Source organism: Orbicella faveolata, unplaced genomic scaffold (genome assembly GCF_042242905.1).
Source record: "Orbicella faveolata isolate gen_17 unplaced genomic scaffold, um_ofav_v1 contig_2, whole genome shotgun sequence".
Lineage (NCBI taxonomy): Eukaryota > Metazoa > Cnidaria > Anthozoa > Scleractinia > Merulinidae > Orbicella > Orbicella faveolata.
Window position 1 is genome coordinate 31,177,894 of NW_028301547.1, and position 21,310 is coordinate 31,199,203.

The 21,310-nt window shown below is 39.4% G+C and overlaps 2 protein-coding genes across 2 annotated transcripts; one reads left to right on the top strand and one right to left on the bottom strand.

Moving 5' to 3' along the window:
- Window positions 1–1,654: 1,654 nt before the first annotated feature.
- Window positions 1,655–14,825, bottom strand: LOC110051576 (uncharacterized). Its single transcript, XM_089288659.1, has 20 exons — window positions 14,522–14,825; window positions 14,120–14,274; window positions 13,319–13,387; window positions 11,479–11,639; window positions 10,876–11,016; window positions 10,150–10,227; window positions 9,344–9,448; window positions 8,873–9,026; window positions 8,431–8,519; window positions 8,144–8,185; window positions 7,622–7,676; window positions 7,107–7,173; window positions 6,484–6,567; window positions 5,785–5,906; window positions 5,359–5,439; window positions 4,616–4,739; window positions 3,998–4,073; window positions 3,086–3,233; window positions 2,899–2,978; window positions 1,655–2,166 (listed from the first exon to the last, which is right to left on the bottom strand). Exons 1-20 carry the CDS (start codon window positions 14,784–14,786, stop codon window positions 2,049–2,051), a joined length of 2,214 nt encoding a protein of 737 aa, XP_089144785.1. The 5' UTR covers window positions 14,787–14,825; the 3' UTR covers window positions 1,655–2,048.
- Window positions 14,826–18,306: 3,481 nt separating this feature from the next.
- Window positions 18,307–21,081, top strand: LOC110051563 (dermatopontin-like). Its single transcript, XM_089288660.1, has 5 exons — window positions 18,307–18,423; window positions 18,864–19,056; window positions 19,795–20,017; window positions 20,437–20,589; window positions 20,828–21,081. The coding sequence occupies exons 2-5, from the start codon at window positions 18,870–18,872 to the stop codon at window positions 20,880–20,882; spliced, it is 618 nt and encodes a 205-aa protein (XP_089144786.1). The 5' UTR covers window positions 18,307–18,423; window positions 18,864–18,869; the 3' UTR covers window positions 20,883–21,081.
- The last annotated feature ends 229 nt before the right edge of the window (window positions 21,082–21,310 follow it).

Genomic DNA, 21,310 nt, shown 5'->3' on the forward strand with positions numbered 1-21,310 from the left:
CTTGAGTCTTTATCCAAACAAATAGATAACAGGGCTTGAATAGTAGGGGTTTATAGTAGATGTGTGTGTAAGCACTCGATTATAGCGACTGCAACAAAGCGAAAAATATCCTAGAGAATTGTAGCCTCGGATATGCCATCGAGAAGCCATAGAATTCTAGAATTTCCAAGGCGCACGTATCGTGTTTACCTGGGGTGTCCAAGAGTATCGAAGCATAGACACGTGAATCAAGTCAAACGCGGATTCTAGAGTCCTTGAGCATTCCTGTAAGGGGCACGCAATGCGCGGTTCAAGAATATACACGTGACGTTTTCGAGTTGAATTCGGAGGCAGGCCGGATTCTAACTGGATATTCCAAGTGGGCTGGACAGCAGAAAAGTCACAATTCAAGTTTTAGACATAAAACGACAATTTTAAATGTTACAAACATGCGTCTACCGTAAACACGTCTGTCTCCTTCAGTGCCAATATCACAGAAGACGCAAATTGAATATAGCTAATTTGTACTGAAGTAGTTTCTGCAGAAACACGTTTGTAATATAAAGTGTTTGTTTGTATTCATGTGAGCAGGCTCTTCGCGCCGAAAAGAAAAAGCAAGAGAGGAAACAAGGCCAGCTCCGTGAGCGGGCAAGATGAACCAAATCCCGCGCTGTGATTGGCTGCTCGAACGGGCAGGATAGTGCTGTGTTAACCGCTCGGGAGTACCCGCTGTGTCCCGCAAGGAAATAGTGGGTTTTTTTTTTCCATATAATAAATAAGCTTGTTCGGTCAAGATGGCTGGATATTGGCCTCGCTCTTTTTTCTTTGAGTGTTTATGGACCCGGTTCACTTCGGTATAAACTCGCAAAAAAAGAACTTGGCCAATATCCAGCCATCTTACCGAACGAGCTTGGTCAATAACCCATATTTCTTTTCCCGCCAAGAGCCTGCTCACAGATTAGAGTCATGCATCGTTAAATATCTCAGAACATTTCGGCGAACGCGGTGCGCACTGCCGGATCATATTCGGGACCGAATTTTTTTGAGCAGCGAACTTTTTTCAGAGTCTCGGAATATTGTCAGTACTAGAATGAACGCCAGAGGGACAGGCAAGTGCTTGTATTATTTGACTGAACCCATTGAGCGAGCTCTCGGAATAAGACTGCACATGATATGTTTAGTATTGACAAAAACGCCAAAGAAAGCCATTAATAAGAAAAAAGACCAAATTGTAATGTCCCAATGTCTCTAACTTGTGTTTTCTTTCCCTAAAAATATTATATTTTGAGCTTAAGTTCAAAATGATTAAGCTTCGCGGTCGGTCGACTTGTCAAATAGCTCTGAATCTCTCGCGCTAATATTAGACTGTCGGTGTTCTTCACGCAACGCAAACGTGTACATCACAATGCAATCTATTTAAAATAGTCGCTTACTTTTTTTAAAAAAAATATACCGTGCTCATATCACCAGAGTCCTTAAAGAGAGGTTAACTTTGCGCTGGAAAATATTTCTCCAGTCAGGAAGAAGAGAGCATAGTTACAGAAAAACTATCAGAGAGAAGTATCTGTTGTCCGTATTAACTAGTGTCCGTACGGGCTAATATAGTAGCTTAAAGCAAAGACGACGACGCCGCCGAGGATGGCAAATAGTAAAAAAAACAACAAACAACCAAAACTTATATTATACCTTCGAATGTGGCAATTTATTTTCTAGATCAGTTCAGTACACCTATCGCTGCGAGTTTCGGGAACGTAATGGCTAAAATAAATTCAGGCTCGATCAAGTACCCCAATAATTCTACCTCGTCTGAAGTCTACGTTTGATCATTTTTGGCTTTTCTGTTTTATAAAAAAGAGCAGACTAAGAAATGTAGAAATTGACGCCAACTTTTTTATACGTCCGTCCTCTTAAATCCGTTGAACTGTCCATTTTTCTAAAACGCGTTAGATCACGAGGCACTCTGCCGCGAAAACAAGAAACGTCTAAGTAGCTGGGATAAACTGCACCCACAGTGGTCTTGTTTGTAGTCAGAGGGGTTGCTATGCAGCATGAAGTAATATCTGCTTTCATCACTGAAGACCGTAACTTTTGAGCAACGCGTCTGAGGAGAGAGGCCGCCCGCGAAAGTCTTGGAAAACATCACGTGGGTGTCGGGCACCACCACTGGCCAGCACAGTATCGCGGAACCTGTGGGACGTACCATTTTTATTAGACACTTGAAACAGATTGTTAGTTCAGTCAGTTCAGTCTAGAGAAGATTTCACAGCAATACGCATGCGCGTCGTTATAGCGTTCAGAAAAAATCATTCGGGTCAACTCTAAATTTGTGGTTGATAATTACGCGGGGTGGGAGGGGGGATAATTGCTGTCTAATCCATTGAAATCAGTCGTTAAATCCAGTCATCAGTCGCTCCGCTTAGATAAATTGTTGTAAGTGATTTATTTAGTACCTGTGCGTGGTGTTTTTTTGACCCATAATTTCGTAAAGAAAGCGAAAAAGGTATTTGGTGTATGGTGTCTCTGAACCGGCCACAAAGGAGGGTTCAGATAGGTAACAAGGTGCATTTTGTATAGTGTAATCGCCTGGGTGAGGGTAGTTCTGAAAAGAACTATTGCTGATGACCGACGTTTCGACAACCTGAGCAGAAGTCATCTTCGGAATCAAGTGAATATTTTTTGTCAGTCGATAACGTTGTAAGTCTGGTCCGTTGAAAGTGATTGGTCAGCAAAAAATGTGTATATCACATGTACAAAGCCACTGGTGAAGTTTTCTTTGCAGTGTTCTAAAGCGTCCCACTAACTTGTCATTGAAGAAAGGTGGTTGTTGTAAGGACGTTTGAATGCATTGGTGTGCAGCCTCTGGAATAATTAATATGGCTGTTATTTGGAAGCTTGATTTACGAGAATATTATGAATTACCTTCTTCCAACTTCACTCAGTGCACCTCTGTTGTCCAGGCCGACCTCTTCAAACGCACTGAAAGCATCAGCTGACATCACCTGAAAGCAAGTGCAAAACAGCCAAACGCTATAACAGAAGTTCAGTTTGAAACTGCTTCATCCCTTGAACTCAAAAATAAATTCAAAAAACTCAAAAGCTAACTTACTTCAGCCCATTTGTAAGAGTAGTAGCCGGCAGCATATCCAGACGCAAAAATGTGAAGAAACGAACAAGGAAATCTGTCTTGATCAAGTGGTTTAAGCACTGTGTAGTCATCGGCGATTCTCTCAAGGACTGCGCGCCATGGCTCTGAACTATGGGTACAACGAAATGTTAAACTTCTCAGCTTGAGATACTGACGGATGCAACAGATACAGACTGAGAGGCGTGCCCGGTTTGGTCCAAGACGTAACTTACAACGAGAAATAACTGATAGATGTACAGCGAGGCACCTTAATACTTGTACTTCGTGAGTGGTTTAGACTGTGAGCGGTGCATTTAAAAAAGACGTGGTCTCGACTCAACGCGAAAAGAACACGATCGACAAGCAGCGAGGGTTGCGGGGGCTACGCGATCGAACTTTTTTCTATCGGCAATCGGCTATGACGTAACCTGCGTCTCCTGTTGTTGCTTGGTTGTTGTAAGTACTCCCCTGTATCCCGGGGAAGGTAGCTTATCAGCCCAACCTCTCCCCCAACCATTTTGAGTATTTTGTCACTGAGGTTTCCCTATTTTTACTTCTATTTGGAGGGAGGCACTATGACAGTAAAGTGACTTCATCAAGAACATAACACAATTACCCGCTCAGCGGTGCTTTAAGCCGATCCGCACATGGACTGCTTAATCTCCTCCACCCCCCCCCCCCCCCTCCCCCAAGCAAAGCAATCTGTCAGGTTTCCCTATTTCTACTCCTATTTGGAGGGAGGTACTGCCACAGTAAAGTGATTTTTCAAAGAACTTAACACAAAAATCCCGGTCAGCAACGCTATAAACCGGTCTGCACATAAACTGCTTGATCTAAAGTCCAACCCGTGCCTCCCCACCCTCATGTCATGAGTTGCTACTTTGCGCTCCATACCTGGTGTGAAGTTCCATATCCAGAGCACTGAAGTACAACTGACGTAACATCTGTGAACCGGCCATAAATCGACGAGCTACCATAAAAAAAAAAAATGTTAAATTCTGAAAGGTCTCTGAAGAGTCTCTTGGCCGAGACGATGCGCCGCGTCAGACTTGCCGCGAACTTTTTTTTCACAAGTATCTGTCAATTCCTTTTATTGTATAAAACAAAACATAAACCTTTAAACGATTTTCCATCTAATGGTCGTATTTGTCTTTCTTTTTTTAAAAAAGGCGAATAAATAATCCAAATATAGATGCTCTTCCAGACGCACATATTTTCTACTGAATACTAGTTTCTTTTCATTTCAGATGATTTCTTTTTCACCTTAACTAAAAGGACAGCAAACAAGGACAATCATTTCGTCTGTTTCTGACATTTCGCTTTAATCTAGACGTATCATATATGTCTGACACGAATTACACGTCTGTTTTATGCTTCTCCAGATGCGTCTCTGAGCAGAAATGGACTGCATGTTGTTCTACACGTGTTTCCAGGAGAAAATAACGGGTAAATACTGATATTATACTTGTTTACAATAAAACTGTTACCAGGAAATCAATGAGGTTCACTTACCTTTGACAACTTGTTGGAAAAGTTCATCCGGGAGAGTGTCGTTGGTGCGGTAATGGCCACTGACCAAATTCATTGTGGTCTTGTCATAGAGCCAGTTTTCCATAAACTGTGAGGGAAGTTCTACCTGTAATGTATTCAGGGAAACTGTAAACATTCTTCTAGTTTTAATTATATACCAGAGATCAATCCCAACAAGGAAAAACTAAAACTTAGTCATGGTAGCTCGCTTTCTCCAAAACACACAAAACTTGGTCAGTTCACGCATAGTTCACGTTGTTGTTGTTTTGCAGAGGAGAGCTACAATGCGCAAAAATATAAACAAACGTGCATCGCTTTGCTCATTAACCTTTTGTTTGGTGAGGTGAAGACTAACGACATAACGATACTGCAGACACAACAGCATAATGACGTAACAAGATAACCGCTTAATATGGACACCGACACGAAGACATATGGAAAAGATCCGTTTTTGTTTCTTAAGTCGTTATATTGCTATTACGTGATTATGTCAGGATGCTCGCACTGCAGACATACACCAACATCTACTTCGTGTGCACCAACTTGCGCACTGTCCCAGCATAAGTTTCCTTTGCGTACACACGTCCCGCTTTACGTCCCTGCAATATGTTCCCCTACTGTTTTCCGATCTTAAAGCATAGTCGGTCCAAATTACTCCAAATGCCTGAGTTATGCGCCTATGGTAAATTTCGTGTGAAAGTTAACAAACAAATAACGGAACTTACTGCATCCCATTCTATGTTGTGGATTCCAGCGGCATCTGAATAAGGTACAGTAGTTAACATGTGTTGAAGGCCATGGCCAAACTAAAGAAAGGATGACAAAATAACAGTACAGTTCACAATTTACTTTCCTACTTTCAGCGCTTTTTTTTATTGTTGTTGTGTGTTAGTGTTAGAAACCAGAAGAAAGAGTAAACTCATTCCTTCGCCTTGGCCAGGGAATGCTAATAGGGAGTTTAAGTAAGCACGAAGGCGACGCCGAGGATAACATCGACTAAAAATTGACTTTACATTTTACCTACGAATTTCGCGGTTCTCTGAAGCCGTTTGACTGGTTAATCACTGTCAAAACCGTGATCAAGAAACTAAATCTGGGACACGGCGATAAGTTTGAAATAGTTTTCAATTTCTTAATAAGAACTTGCTCACCTCGTGGAAGAGTGTCTCCACATCTCTGAATGTCATAAGAGAAGGTGTAGCGTCTGCTCCAGGAGGAGACTGGTTACAAACCAGGTAAGCTACAGGCTTTCTGTTGAGCACTTTACTTTTGCCTGTGTGCAGAAAACAACAAATAGTTTACATTCCCTAATGTCTTGAGACTTACTCTGCAACACTCAATGAAATATTTTCCTTTGAAAATGCAAGGGTGTGTTCTAAGAAAAATTATACGCAGCTCAACGGTTCCTAACCATGAAATCCTGGTTTCCCAGCACTTAAACTTATCAATATGTTAAAAAAGTAAGTTTTTCCAGTCACCCAAAGGCAAAAGTTATTTGCCTGTGGCACCCGGGCGCCCTGAAATGGGCGACTAACTCTTTGCTGAGGTGTTTACAATGACAAAAATATCAATACAATACACCATTTTCCTAACACAGCTAAATAAATCTGTGTTATCTTATCACTGTAGATCACTAAATGCTCAAACAAGTGAAAAGAATAGGCCATTTCCGAGTTACCTTGTGCTTCTTTTTCAAAACGAGTTTTCGTCCGGCAAAACCTTTCTCATGAAAATGAGTTTGATTACCATGAAAATGAACATGTAGGCGGAACACATTCCCTTATGAGTGGTTTTGCACAAAGACTCGTTTTGACGCAGAGGCAAAAGGTGACTTGGTGGTGGCCTATTACCAAGACATTGGTCCATCCAGGCTCCCCCGCGCTTTTCTGCCGGTCGGGAATATGGATCCAAGTAGAACGAGGCTATGTGATACCCTGAAGAAATAAACGGGAAAATAAAATGAAAAATGTAAACACTTCATGTAAGGATGGAATAGTCAATAAGATGGCTTGATAAACAATGGTCATGATGAAACATTGATATGAAGTGAAGCAAAACATAAATTTACAGAGAAAGTCAGCCTCGAATGAATGCAACATGTCACGACTAGATTATATTAGACAAAAGCTCCTTGGTGAAACATTGAAACTCTCACTAAAAATACTTTGCATACAGCAAAGTGGCCCATCAGGCCGGAGCTTATCCCGATTTCTGTAGCATGAAGCGACTAGGAGTATTTCTACTACCCCCAGATGGGATGCAAGTTTAGCGCATTAAATTTGCCAGTACCCATTTATACACCTGGGTGGAGAGAGGCACTATGAGAGTAAAGTGTCTTGCCCGAGAAATAACACAATGTCCCCGGCCAAGGCTTGAACCCGGACCACTCGATACGGAGATGAGAGCACTAACCATAAGGCCATGGCACTAAAAATACACATTAGAAATCATTTTGTAGTTTTACTTTATGTACCATTTTCATCCATGATGTTAAAAAATCTTACATCTGGGTGCCACACGTCTGCCTCACCATCTGCGGGCTAAAATTATAGAAAGTTAGCACCCACAAAACCACAAGCTCTTGGGATATGACTGTATTGCTACCAAAGCCTATGCAGTTTTCAAACACTAGTCATCATAAACAGGTCATCCAGACCGGGAGCGGGAAAACGTGAGGTGGGAAGCGACACAGAGAAACATGCACATGTAACTGAGACTGAGGCCGAAAAAAATGTAACGGAACTGGAAGCAGGAAACCGACAAAGCACACGAAAACCAGGGCTGAGCCAGGGCTGAGAGCGTGAAAAACATGAAGCGCCGGGACTAATTGTGGGAAAACATGATTAACCGCCGTCAAGCGTGTGAAAAATTGGATAGCAAAATCACGATTGTTTTTTTGTGCACCTGCTAAAATACAATATCTAGGACGTCAACATTAATAATTACAAAAACAACAACTTTTAAGTCAAAAGAGGCTTTCAAACAAACCTTAATGGTTATACCAAACAATTCAGATGACAGTTTAAAAAGCCCATCAAGAACTCTAAAAGTATAAAGAAAGCAGCAATCACTTGATACTATTTTGTAAACAAGTTTGTTCTTCTCTTATCAGCAGGTTTGCCTACTTTTGCAATAACTACCCTGCCCTTCTTTACAGTCAGAGACCCAGTTACTTTCTAGAACAATCAGTCCAAATAGCTACATGTACCACAGTACTAGTATCTTAGTTCGTTGTTTAGGAGGAGGTTGGGTCCCATAAGATTGCACCTCTGACTCTCCAGACAACCCTGTCTTCTGCCATGCCCTTGGCTTCGGCCCAGCTAATGTATACACTCCTTTTCCACTACTACAGTACTAACAGTGTATGGCTGTAAATAGCACTCATCAAATCTATTATATCAGACCAATTCTGCCAGGAGCTAAAGTTATTGATCGCTTGAACTATGAATTCAAAGAAAATAAAATATTAAATCAATCAATAGAAGTTAAATAAATAAATTCAATTCTAACCTTGGTAATGGAAAATATGGCCTCAATTGCTCATCTGTGAAACTGAAGTGAGATTTTTAAAAACAGAGTTAAGAAAACGGTTTGAGTTTCTACAATCACAAGTCATAATAGAGCCACAGCAATAGACTTTCAATAAAGTCCTTTCGTTGCTCACTCGCCTGCTTCGCAGCCTAAAACATCGCAGCTTGCTTTGCTCACTTAGCTATTCTACCCTGAAACTCATGAGGTCCGCTTGTGGCAAGTCTACCACAGCAACAATGACAAAACATTTAAAACCTTTTTCTAACCTGAACAAATGTTCCCTTTGCTTTTGGGACCAAAAAGGTATGTCCCAGTGTTTTAGGTCTCCAATGAAACCATTTTCCTGCGCAAATGCCTTAAGAAATAATACAAGAGAACAATGTTACAAGAAGTCTTCAAGAAACTCATCCATGACAAGAAGAGAATACATATTACATGTTCATGTATGTACTGTGATTATACACAGTTGTAGTGAAGGGAAAATGAACCGAAATCCTTCCAGGAATTCAAAATTAATTAATCACCCCATCTGGTCCCCTTCCAGTCAGGTGCTGTCTTGCCTCGCACTTCATGTTCCATCACCTTGTTCAGTCACTCGGATATCTGCCAATCCTCCCTCCCTTGTTGTTGTTATTGCTGTTGTAAAACTGGAATTAATATAATAACACTGCAGTACCATTCTGTGATAAAATGACAGTTTATTTTTACCTGCAGTGTGACCAGTTCTGTTTGTGCTGCTGTTTTGCTTTTATCCTTTAAGTTACTGATCATTTCCCAAACTTCGGAGGGACTATCAGCCATTTTAGAATCCAGGGACAAAAATGCGTAGTTCTCAAATCCCAGAAGGGTGGCTTTCTCCTGCCTGTTGAAAACAACAACAACAACAACAAAAAACTGAGAGTTAAGCTATTGCTTTACAGGTTTGTAGGAACAAATGAATTTTTTACGGTGAAAGGGTACAAGGGCTAGTGGCATGTGCTGACGGGCTTGATGCCCATCCCTGTAGGAAGGTTTCTTTTAATAATAATATTTTTAATTTTATATTTTTAGGCAATACAGCTTTAATATTTCTGACTGGTAAATCTTATTTTCATCTTAATCCCCACCCTGTCCGCATAAAAAGTGAAGGGGTGAAGGGGCAAGCTAGCCTGATGCGCATGACTGTATGTATCAAAGTACCTTAATTGCCTTATTTCCTCGATAATCCCTGAGTTATCTGTGTCTCCCTGTGAAGCTCTGGTGATGAAGGCCATGTACATTTTCTCACGCAGACTCCTGTTCTGACTGTTGAGCAAAACAAAAAGCCAATTATTGTGTCAACTCCAGTGTACATGATTGGTTGGAGCAGTGCAACTTAAAGGGTATAAATTAGGGTAATTTCATAACAGTGCTTACCGTCAGAGACTTATCACATCATCAGCTAACAAATTACTAACTTAAGTCTGTCTTCTGTGTGTAACATAAATTTTTAATCAACACTTTTAATCTGTAATAATTTATTGAAGGTTTCATTTCTTTATGAACATCTTATCAGGGCTTCTATTGATAGCAGGTGCTTTTGCTTCTGAAAGAGCCACCCTGATGTAAATTAAATAACTTAGGTGTCTGTCTGTCTCTCTGTCTGCCAGAGGTAATTTCTTTGTTACACAATCAAGAAACTTTTAATAATAACTATGTCCTTGAGGTTCTTCACAATCTGTACATTATCTTGTATAGCAAGACTAAATTCATCTCATAATTCTACTGTGCATTTGTTGACGATTTTTAAAACAAAAATTTCAAGCGACATGCTCTACCAGTTTATGCATGAATGGCCATTCCAATCATATTATTTGATAAGGGATTCCCTCCAGTTTTCACAAAGAATACTTTAACTAAAAATTGTGAAAATATATACTCCAAGTAAGGGATAGATGTTCATGATAACAGCTCTTGAGATTACATAAAAGTCTGCCTGAAGGAATTGATGGAAGGGGACAACTTACCTGTATTTCATAAACGGCTCAAAGCATGGTAAATCTAAGCTGAGTTTCCAAGGTCCTGTCTTAGGATCAAAGTCTTTACTGATGAACAAAATGCAATATTATAATCATTATCAATTCCATAGAAATATTGCTAGATTTAATCATCCACTGGTTAATATAGTCCATTGGTGTGATGTGCAATTACATTCTAAGAACTACATGTATATGTAAACTGCTATTATTATAATATCAAGTGCTTATCAGTAAATAATTATGGTAGAATCAATAGCAAAATTATCATTAACCTGAGAAATCAACCTAAAATTTCACACTTGAAAGAAAAAGGGTTAAAAGCTCACAACAGTAAGATACCTAAATTGTAAATGTAAGTATTGCCAGGACAATACAACAATAATGTATTTGAACTGTTTATTTGTATTCATTTCAGTCTCCTGGAAATGTAGTAAATTTACAAAGCCTAAATGTACATCTTTACAAGATCAAGTTGGATTGTCAGTGATTATAATAAGATAGTCCAGAATACTTGAATATGTTTGAGGCCTTCTACATTCCATGGCGTGATAAAGATTGATGAGGACGAAGGTTAAGTTCAATATTAACAGGAAGTGGGATATTTTTGCACAAACTCCTCTGACTGACAGTTTGTATATTCTGACATGCCTTAAATGGGCTTTCCAAGACAATTCATGTATAATAATATTATTTTACAACAAAAAGTAATTAAACCTGGATCCTTTCTGGCCAGCATGAGCATTGGCAGCTACTGCCTCTGCAGTCAAAAGAAGTAGAGACTCTGGTAATCCCAGGACATCCTCTGCGTCAGTTAACACCAATGAGAATGCCTTTGTTGCATCCAAGACATTATTACTGTTGGAAAAATGACAGCAAGCCTTTATGTTAAAAATATTGCATCTCTAAGAACATTTCTGTGAGTGGGACCTATAAACTTGCCGGAAGTTTAAAATGGGGGAGAATTCTCAGTGATATTCTCTGTAAACAGTAATAAAACATAAAAATCTCATTTTTGGGTCACCATGTTTCTTCTACGTCAAATTCCCTCGTCAAAATCTGTTTAGATCTAGATACGCAGTGTTACGTAGTGCTGTGATCAAGCAGTTTTAGTTAGAGACCAACCAGTGGAGATTTTCAGGATGAAAACCAGCCTTGAATTAGTGAAAATTCCACTCTAAGAACAAAGCCAACCAAATCATAAGGCCCAACTGGCTAGGAGGAGCAAGTTTCTCTGTCGACAAGAATGCTCCCATCAGGGACAAATGATTTATTTAACACATCGTTCCCTCAATATAATATTTATGTCTGCAAAATTACCTGAATTTGTTTCCCAGTTCAGCAAGTCTCAATTGAATAGCATTGAATCTTTCTTTATCTTTTCCCTCCAGTGCTACCCCTCCATTTCTGGCTGATCTTAAAAATGTAGACACCACCCTTTGCTGTCCTCCATCAAGGCTTCCATCATTCTTGTCAATGTTCTTTCAAGAAAAATGGTGACATAAACCTTTATCCATGACATGAAAAATTGATTTGGTAAGATCAACTAAAAATCTCTCAATCAAGTTACCTTTTCTCACAACTTTTACAAATAGAGTCTGGAGTGAGTGGCTTTTAACATTAAGTTGTGTGCAACACCCCACTCTTGTGCTTCAACACGTCTTAAATCAAGACATGGAAAAACTATCTACCTGGCTTAACTACAACTATCTTCAAGCCAACGGGGACAAGACACAAGCAATGATTCTTGGGAATTCAACATACAATTACGATTTGGAGTTTGATGGCACCTTAATCGATATCAAAGAACATTTAAAGATCCTTGGAGTATGTCTGGACAATAAGTTATCTTTCAAAGAACACACAAATGTAATGCTGAAAAGAGTATACGCTAAGATTGCCGCACTTCGTCGCCTCAAGCGCTTAGTACCCATAGATACTTTATTACTTTTATACAGGAGCTTTATAATACCGCATTTTGAGTATTGTAATTCTTTACTGATTGGTATAGGTAAAACGCTCAACAAAAAAGTGGAAGACGCTAACTACTACGGTCTACGAACAGTAATGAACACGGGGAAAACTTCTAATTATGAGTCATTACTCAAACTGCTGGGCATGAGAACGCTAGAACATAGACGTATTGAACAATCTCTGATAATATTTTTTAAGTGTTTTAAAGAAAATGGCCCACGTTATATCACCAACTTATTCAAGCCCCGGGTCACGCCATACAATCTTAGAAGCAGTGGGCTAAACGTAGAACAACGCCCTTACAATAGTAGATTCTTCCACGGCTTGTATTCTTATATCATCTCTAGAATTTGGAATCAGTTACCGCCGGCAGCAAAAAATGTAGCAAACGTTCCAGCTTTTATCAATCATCTTAATACAACAAACTTTGGTGGCTGCCAATGCAGTTCTTGTCTTAAATGATTCCTTTATAGACATGTTGTATTTTTATCGTTTTTAATATTGTATTTTTAACGCATATTTTTTAAGATATTAATAGTATGATAATTTTGTATTTTTTAATATATAGTTTTTAAATCTTTTTTTTAACATGTATGTCAAACACTTTTATCATGAGCCCCTGGCTCGGGAGACTTGGGCAACCACTCCCTGTGTTCTTGACGTAAAATAAATTACCTTTACCTTTTTACCTTTACCTTTTATTAAAGTTATCAGGGGTTCACAGAATTTCATCGTACATTTGCCAAGTGCTGTCTTCCTAATGGGATAACTTCTGGTAATTTGATCATCTTCATTGCCCGATAAGTTGTCGTATTCCATTTGCAAATTACATGTAGTAGGATTTAGGAGTTGACTGTTTTTTTTTTTTTTATTCATTGCAACATGAGACTTTGTTAGTGTTTTCAATGTGAGAATGAGATGTTTAGACAACTTTATAAACACAAACAAAGAAATTGTACTTTAAGATTTTCTTGGTCTCACAAAAAATTGAGACTCTGAGACAGCTTTGTGAAAAAATATCACTCTTTTGATTTGCACATAGCTGGTGAAAAAATGAGACTGTGATCCCATGAAATTCAACAACACGTTTGTGAGACTCGAGGTTTTTCAACGACCATTTGCCAATATGTGTAAGTCCTTGTACATAAACTGTAATTAGTGGATATTGTACAACATTCTTTCTTACCCCAAGAGCAGTATACAAAGGGACACTCTGTGATGCTTTCATAGACACTTGAACTACTAAGGGTTGAACCTGATGATAAAAAGAAGAACATCACGACAACAGGCCTTAAGTAAATATAAGAAAACAGTTTTCAGAAAGATTAACTGTAATTGGAAGATAAATGAAAACACTCAAAGTTAAGCTATCACCAAAGTGGGATACATGGATTATTCAATAGTGAGCCTAACAGGGGACATTTCCAGCTTTTTCATTGTACGGCATAATATTGCAGCTTACATATACTGTACTTATTAAAACAAAACACAGAGGCCTGCCTTTCACATGTATTACTGCAAGAATAGACCTGATTCATTTAAAATGCATGGCCAAGTCTTGAAATTCAGTAGCCTGGGAGCAGGTTCACCTTTTAGTCACACATACAAGCGGCAAATAGTGAGTCTGTGAGGGAGGTGTCTGCAGAAGAGGCACAAAGAAAATCTCATGTGCTGCTCGCAGGCAAGAAATTCAGAGGACTGGCCTGGGTTGTTCGAAAGGGTGGATAACACTACCCGCTGGATAAATTATTATCCAGTGGATAGTGTGGTTTGTTTTGTTAACACTTATCCACTGAATGGCGATTTATCAGGTGGATAGCGTTATCCAGCCTTTGAACAACCAGGGCCTGGTTTACATGTACAGTTGTACCATTATCACCAGTCCAACAGTAGGGTATGAAATTATTACTGAGTTATCAATTTGTCATAGTAACCTTACAAAAAAGGAAGTGTTTTACAGTAGAGAAACATTCAAACCTCAAGTTACCTTTTCGTAAGCAATTCTCAATTCCTGACTGTTACGAACTCCATTTAAATGAGATGTCACACCCCAGGCATAACTGAGAGGACTTGCTATCTTTTCTAGTGGTTCAATTATTGTTGACCAAGGTCGGTCAATTACTAGTTCCTTGACATTATAATCTGAAAAATAGAAAGCACAGGTTAAAAGAAAACAAAGCGATCATACGCTACATGTACATGAATAATTATTATCTTTTAAGTGTCTGTTTCTGTTTTTGATGCTTTGATACGTTTATCAGCTGTCACAGCTGGCGGTTATGAGGAACTTTCGTTCTACCTGTGTAAGAATGACTGCTGATCGTGTATGAAGGAGAGTGCGAAAGAAACTGTATAATAAGATTATCAGACAGTCTCAATCGGCACTAACCCGCTACTTTTGCTTCGAACTCTGTAAAGTCATTCTCGAAGTCTTGAGTCAACTTTTCGATAGCGGGAACCACATGCGCGGTTCGCAATTCACTAAAGCGCGGTAAAGTCTCTTGTTTAAAAAACGGATTGTAGTCACTTGCAGTGCAAATAGGACGCTTAAGAATCCTTATCTGCGAAAGAATTGTCGAAAGATGGAGGCATCGAAGGGGATTCGTCCATAGATTTGTTAACTTTGGTAAAGAGCTCGTCAGCACGGCCGCCATTTGTAATTCCGCTGCCCTGTAAGAGCGGAGGCGCAGGCGAATGCAAACAGGGGTAAAATGCTGTTTTTCTAACTCAGTTTTCTTGGTCGACATGCAAAAATTGCACGGAAGACAATGATTTTGTGGGGAAAATACACCGTCCAATAAAACAAAATTTCTATTTAAATTCCATTTCTCTAATAAAGATGATTACATGCATCTGGAAAACAACTTGAAGATCAGCGATGCGCCAGAAAGGCAAACAATACCATTGAATTTTTATCCATCTTTCGGCACAGGACAAGTCCTCAAATTTGTTCACAGATATTTTAACTTTACAGATTACTATTAGATGCAAAAATTTCAGATATCTGATTATTTACGTTGTCTACTTTACTGCTCAGACCTGAACTCAGGTATGGTCATTATTTTTTAGCCTGAAAATGTTGTTAAATTGCGTTAAATGTATTTCCGTCACTGTTAGTTTAGTTGGGTATGGTGTTCGAGAATTCGCGTCATACTCTCTCACGATACTGAAAATTATTTTGGACAAACATTATATCGACGCGAAACTATACCTAGAGAAAATTGAGATGGCGAATGAAACAAAACAGTTTTCCGCCTAAAACCAACAGACTTATAACTGAAGCCCCTGTTCCACACTACGCCGAAGGAATTTGAAAACGCTGCTTGACAAGGTTTACGGTTTGAATAGGCTTACTGTCCATACTAATCCGTCACGAAAACGAAGCTTTCCGAAAACGCTCTTCAAATCGGAGGAATTTGAAAACGCTGGCTTTAGGTTTTTGTGTGGAGGAAAAACATTTTGAAAACGGAACTTTTCGAAAACGATTTCCTCGAACACAAACTCAAAATGACCGGTGATTGATGCGTTTTAATTTCAGACTCCTCCGCGTAGAGTGGACGGAAAACATTTGATGTGTTTTCAGAGTGAAAGCTCCGTTTTCAAAGTTCCTCCGGCGTAATGTTGATGGGTAGATGGGGCCTCAGATAAACTGTCTACAGAAGTAAGCAAGGATGTTCTATCACAACAACAGAGAAATGGAAGATCAACAAATTCAGTGGCCTCTCCTGATTTGCGATTTCTTCGGTCATTATCAACTGCAACGTTATTTTCATCGTTGAACCAATTTTTATGCTAAGGCGAAAAACCTATTGGTTACCAAAGGAATAAGGGCCTCTTCATATGAGGCTGGCTCGGTTACCGGGACGAATTTTGTTGTCTGTTCATATGAGAAATTTCAGTCCGGTTGGCCGCGATGAAATACAAGAAACACAACCAAAATGGTGGAACATAAACTTGTACCGTTCGCGGCTGTCGTAGCTTTGTGGACTCTTTTAACTTTACTAATAAAGCTAATTCGCATACTCCTAAAGGGGAAAAACACACAATACAAGACAAAAATACATACAAGACAAAAATTCTGCCATTTTGGCCGCCATGTTGCGAAAGCGAAGCTATTTTGTCCAAAATGTTTCGTCCAGGTTACCCGGCCTAGAGTCAGTGTTCATATGGGAAAATTTTCATCCCACGCCTGTCACCGAGATCTCGGTCACCAAAACCGAGATCTCGGTAACCGGGCCAGCCCGGCTTCTCATATGAACACATCGAAATTTTTACGAACGAAAGAGTGGCGAGGCGAGTTCTCGGAAACCGAGATAAGACTCGATAAGGCTCTGATACAAACACCAACTGTTCACAATTGTCAACAGTAAATTTTACTGTGTGACCAGAAGAGTAATTCAGACTTCACAGAGCTGTCTACACTTACAGTCTATCATATCAAAAGGGTATAAAGAAAATGTATGGAAAATGCTCTTAAAAAAACCATATTCTCGTAACTTAGCAATTTAATACAGATCCGACACGATTCAAAAACAGTCCTTCCCATATACTTCCTTATTTGCTTCAATTGCGTCCTTTTGAATTTGTTCGCGCTGAAGTAAACATTTGATCATCCCTCCAAAATTACAGAAAACTTCGTGGGCTAGTGTTCGCGTGGCGTACCAGGTAAACCTTCACCTCAACAATCGCCGTCTAAATGTAAATATTTCGTTTTACTGCAATTGGCTTCACGCTTCCGTTTTTTTACTGTTAGCATGTTCTGATGATTCAAAGGAAGTTCAGGGCATCATTACTCGACAAAGTAAACAGAGACAGCTTCATAGATATTTACAAAAGTCTGAAACAAATTTAAATTCGAGCTACAGTCCTTTCTCAACTTCCTGAATTTGCACCATTCACAGTAACTGTTATCCTTTGACAGTTGCTTTAAGAAGCAGCTGTCAGCTACGAACTTTCTTGGTTCACGAATTTTGTCACCCACAAGAATGTGCTTTCAGATATTCATAATTGGAGCTAGAATGCTCAAAGCCTTTAAGTTATCACGTATTTGTTACTTATTGTTCTAGCTAGTCACCCATTAATATAGGGAAGTCTTGACATGAAAAGCCAATAATATGGACAATAACTAAAAAGTCAGGAAGTTGAAAATTTGAATTTCTCAGACTTCCTCAGAAAGCGATTTTCAAACGTACAGTACAGTTTTCCGTCGAATGGAAAAAGAATGGCTGAGATGCGATGCGCTCTCAGCTTTGATATGATCTCTGAACTAGCTAATAGAAATGAAAAGTTGATTCACGCGGAACTATCGTAATGCAGCGTAACAGAGTGACTGTGACTAAATGAAGAGGTAAGCAAGTCAAATGATCAATTTGTGATTATCTAATTCTAGCATTTTGAATTAAAACGAGGCAAACTCAGGAACCTGCAAAGTAAGCCGTTTTTGCTAGAGTTATTTCAAAAAATGTCCGTGAGACTGAGCTGGAAAAACGATTCTATCGTCAAATTTCGAGGCCGTAAATTGCTACAATGTGTGCAGTCACTCTTTAGCTTCCATACGCATTTGCGTGTATAAAGAAAGGTCAGGAACATTTGCAGAAAAACAGATGTAAACACACACGCGCCAAGAAAAACCTGTATTTGTCCAAGCTCGTAATTGGCTTGCGAATAGCTGTTCTATTATAAAATATTTAAAACAAAAGTAATATTTGCTGAGAAAACATCGTCATGATGTAATATAAAGTTAGTTCATGGTTCACAGCTAAGGCTGTGGAAAGATCAGAATATATATTTATATTTCGTAGTTGTTTTTTATCCACTTAACTGAAATTTTGCTGTTTTGAAATGTGAAACAAATTCGATTCTTTTAATATCTTCTGATTGAAACAGATTGATCAGTTCTTGCTCTTTTAGCGAATTCCATCAGCCATAAACTCCTCCTACGCCTTCACGAAAACAAATTGTATGATGAAAGTGTAAAATACCGGACTAGGGTCGAAGAGAACTCGGTTAATAAATCGTGTCATCGGTGTGCGAGAGATTAGGACTTCCTCTGTCTGTGATGTTTGCTTGGTTATTAATACACGCGTCTTCTAAACATGTTAGCTTTACATAGTCGATTGTAGTAGTGGCATCACGCACGTATAGGATCATGGCTTTAGGCCATAAATACCCATCACTTGTAGGAGTTGACATCACAAATCAACAGGTGTTGTTTAAGTGTCATCATTATCCGACTTATCCTGCTTTGTTTTTCTCCGTCTGCTTAGCGCACAACCGTGACGGAACTCAAAGGTGAGTAGACTATCGTCAAACGATATTCACAACAATCCGCCTTCGATTCTCTCAGCTTTTTCCAAGCTCCGTTTGACCACTTTTTTTTTTTTTACCGTTTTACGTCTATTGAGGGCGATTTCCGAGGTTTAGCTCTCAAACGGCCACTAAGTCTTTAGCAAATCAAAAACTCAGTTCACTCTCGTTTTTATTTGAAGGTATTCGCAACTGTAAATCTGTCTTGCGGTGATTATGAAAAAACGCGTTCGGTGATAGGGGGTAAAAGATCCTCATCACTATGCTTGGAGAAAAATAAGAAACGTTAAATATGAGAACAGTTTTGCTTTTATTTACGGCACCTACAAAGTCGCGCTTCAAGAAACTGCGCGAGAAGAAAAAAATTCCACCGGAACTCGCTTCTCGTTTCGATGAATTCACAGAATGTGCTTTCTCTTCTTTAGATTGCCATGGCAAAAAAGATGCTGGTTAAGTGGTTGCTGCTGTTAATGGTATTTGAAATGCTGTTGGTTCCTTTTTCTGAGGCAAAACCGTTTTGGACAAGAGGCCGCCGTAGGCGTTGTAGCTCGTCACGGCCAAGTGGAGTAGCATGGGTCAACTCCTGGCGTCAGTACTTCTCTACCGACTGCCCCAGCAGTAAGTAATGTTTTGATCAATTTTTTTGCTTTCGTACTGTTATAGTTAGGTATTTTGCAATGTGTCTTTTTGCACCCAACCCACTCACTTACCCACCCACACACGCACTCACGTTCCCACGCGCACACTTATAAGCTCACGAATCCACGCGCACTTGCACTCACTCACGCATCAACACTCGCAGACGCACGCAATGACAGAACTACTGATTGAACATCAAGACATATCAATTTATCACCCACACACGAACTCACGTTCCCCCGCACGCACTCGCGCACTCGCGCACCCACACTCGCACGCTCATACAATCACGCACCCACGCGCTCTCGCACTAACTCACGCACCAAATCTCGCAAAAGCACGTAATGACAGAACTACTGCACGATTGAACATCAAAACATATTAATTTATGTGTAATTCTCTTCAAGAAATCGTAGCATCCAGTAAAGCATACTCTGCCTTCATCAAAGACGTCAAAAAGATGGAGATATAACATTAAACTTATAAGCGCAACCAGGAGGTCAAGTGATCAGGCAGAACTAAGAAAGAACAAAAACAGATGATAGAAGATAAATTGGACCCGATTATTTGGTGAATGCTGCCACGTTAAACGTTGACAAACACCGCTGTTTTCATTCGATCTCAACATGTTACAGCCAACTAATCATAGATATATATTAATCACCCATATTTTGCTACATCAAACATTAAGATAAATTTTTCGCTCTTTCTTGAAAGGCTACTCTGTAACGTTTTGGCAAAGCGAGCACCGAAATTGCAAAGAAGATCGTATCCACTATTTTCAGTGTGGATATGGTCCCGTTCGTTATCGCCATGGCAACTGCGCATGGAGCGGTCATTACGTGAACGACTTTGACCAACTGGTAAATTACAAGTGTCCCCACAATGGCTTTATTACAGGGGTCAGAAGTGTGTACAGTGGACATCATCGTGACCGAAGGTAAATTGGTTAGTCTTTTAAATAGCACCTGGAAGAGGCTATCTTTACAATAACTGAGATGTTTTCTCGAATTCATTAAAGTGCATGTACGCAGTATGATATCAAGAATTAGCAAATGTTGCATGTTTCTTGATAACACGGCAAGGATTTTTATCAAAAGCATTTCACAGTTAGGTCCTTGAAGAAGAAAAGACGTGCAATTTGAAAACTCACCCTTTTGAAATCTATTTTGGTAACTCCGCGTTTTTCATTCCAGTGTTTAATTATTTGTGGTTGATTTCTCAACAAAAATATGTACATGCACGGTCAGCTCATGGAGATAACTTGTTCCTTCATCTGACGGATGATGTAATCTTGACTACCCCAACTACCAACAGATATATATTTTTATTACGTTTCTAATAAAAATGTTCTTTTAGGTTTAACTTCCGTTGTTGTCATGTGAGTGGTTTAAGAGCACATTCCTGCCAAACAACTCTTTATCAGAACCAGTGGGACAAGGAAATTCGTTACCAGGTTCCCAACGGCTACTTCTTGGTCGGAGTTACCAGTGTTCATCATAATCGTCACGAGTAAGTATTTTCTCGCTTGTTATTCTCCCTTCTCAGTGTAACTTACGACAAGGAAGTTTACCCCTGAGTAGAAATACAACCAGATTTACAATCAGTGTAATCGGGGAAGAAGGGGAAGGGGGTGTAAAGGGCCAACCTATTAAACTACTCAAAGGACCAGGAGTTTAGGAATTTTATAACAAAAAGGTAACCTTTTCCTATTCACCTAACGTTTCTGTTATTTTTTTCTTCATCTTAGGGATCGCCGCTATAAATTTGAAATCTGTCAATTCAGCAGGGTCTTCGGAAAATGAAAATCATTTCAAATCAAGGACCAGTGCAAGAAGGCACATTCTGGACAACGAACAAGACGGCACGCTCTAAATAAAATTAAGTGGCGAGACTATAAGGGCAGCAATTTAAAGCTTTTAAATATGAATCAAGGGAAAGGTAATGTGTTCTGCTGAGCGAGGCTGTATGGTGATGGGAAAATAAAGAACTTTGGAAAACTGATGACTTTCGCTTGTTTTTTAATCACACAAAAGAAATTTAAGCGGAAAAAAGAGGGTCTTGATGCGAGGTCGAATTGATTGAGAGCTAAGAATTTATCAAAATTTTCACTGTCAGCTGAGAAATTATGCCTTTTTAAGTGATAACTGAGATCTGTAAAACTTACCAATAGCTGCCAAATGAAAAAAAATTCAACTGACAACCGATAAATCAGCGAAAACATTCTAAGACC

Coding starts and splice junctions, on each gene's coding strand:
- LOC110051563 (XM_089288660.1), top strand. CDS start 18,870: ATGGCAAAAAAGATGCTGGTTAAGTGGTTGCTGCTGTTAATGGTATTT. Junction 19,057..19,794: donor CTCTACCGACTGCCCCAGCA/GTAAGTAATGTT, acceptor CTTTCTTGAAAG/GCTACTCTGTAACGTTTTGG. Junction 20,018..20,436: donor GGACATCATCGTGACCGAAG/GTAAATTGGTTA, acceptor ATGTTCTTTTAG/GTTTAACTTCCGTTGTTGTC.
- LOC110051576 (XM_089288659.1), bottom strand. CDS start 14,786: ATGGCGGCCGTGCTGACGAGCTCTTTACCAAAGTTAACAAATCTATGG. Junction 9,449..10,149: donor GAGCCGTTTATGAAATACAG/GTAAGTTGTCCC, acceptor TTTGCTCAACAG/TCAGAACAGGAGTCTGCGTG. Junction 8,520..8,872: donor CAGAACTGGTCACACTGCAG/GTAAAAATAAAC, acceptor TTATTTCTTAAG/GCATTTGCGCAGGAAAATGG.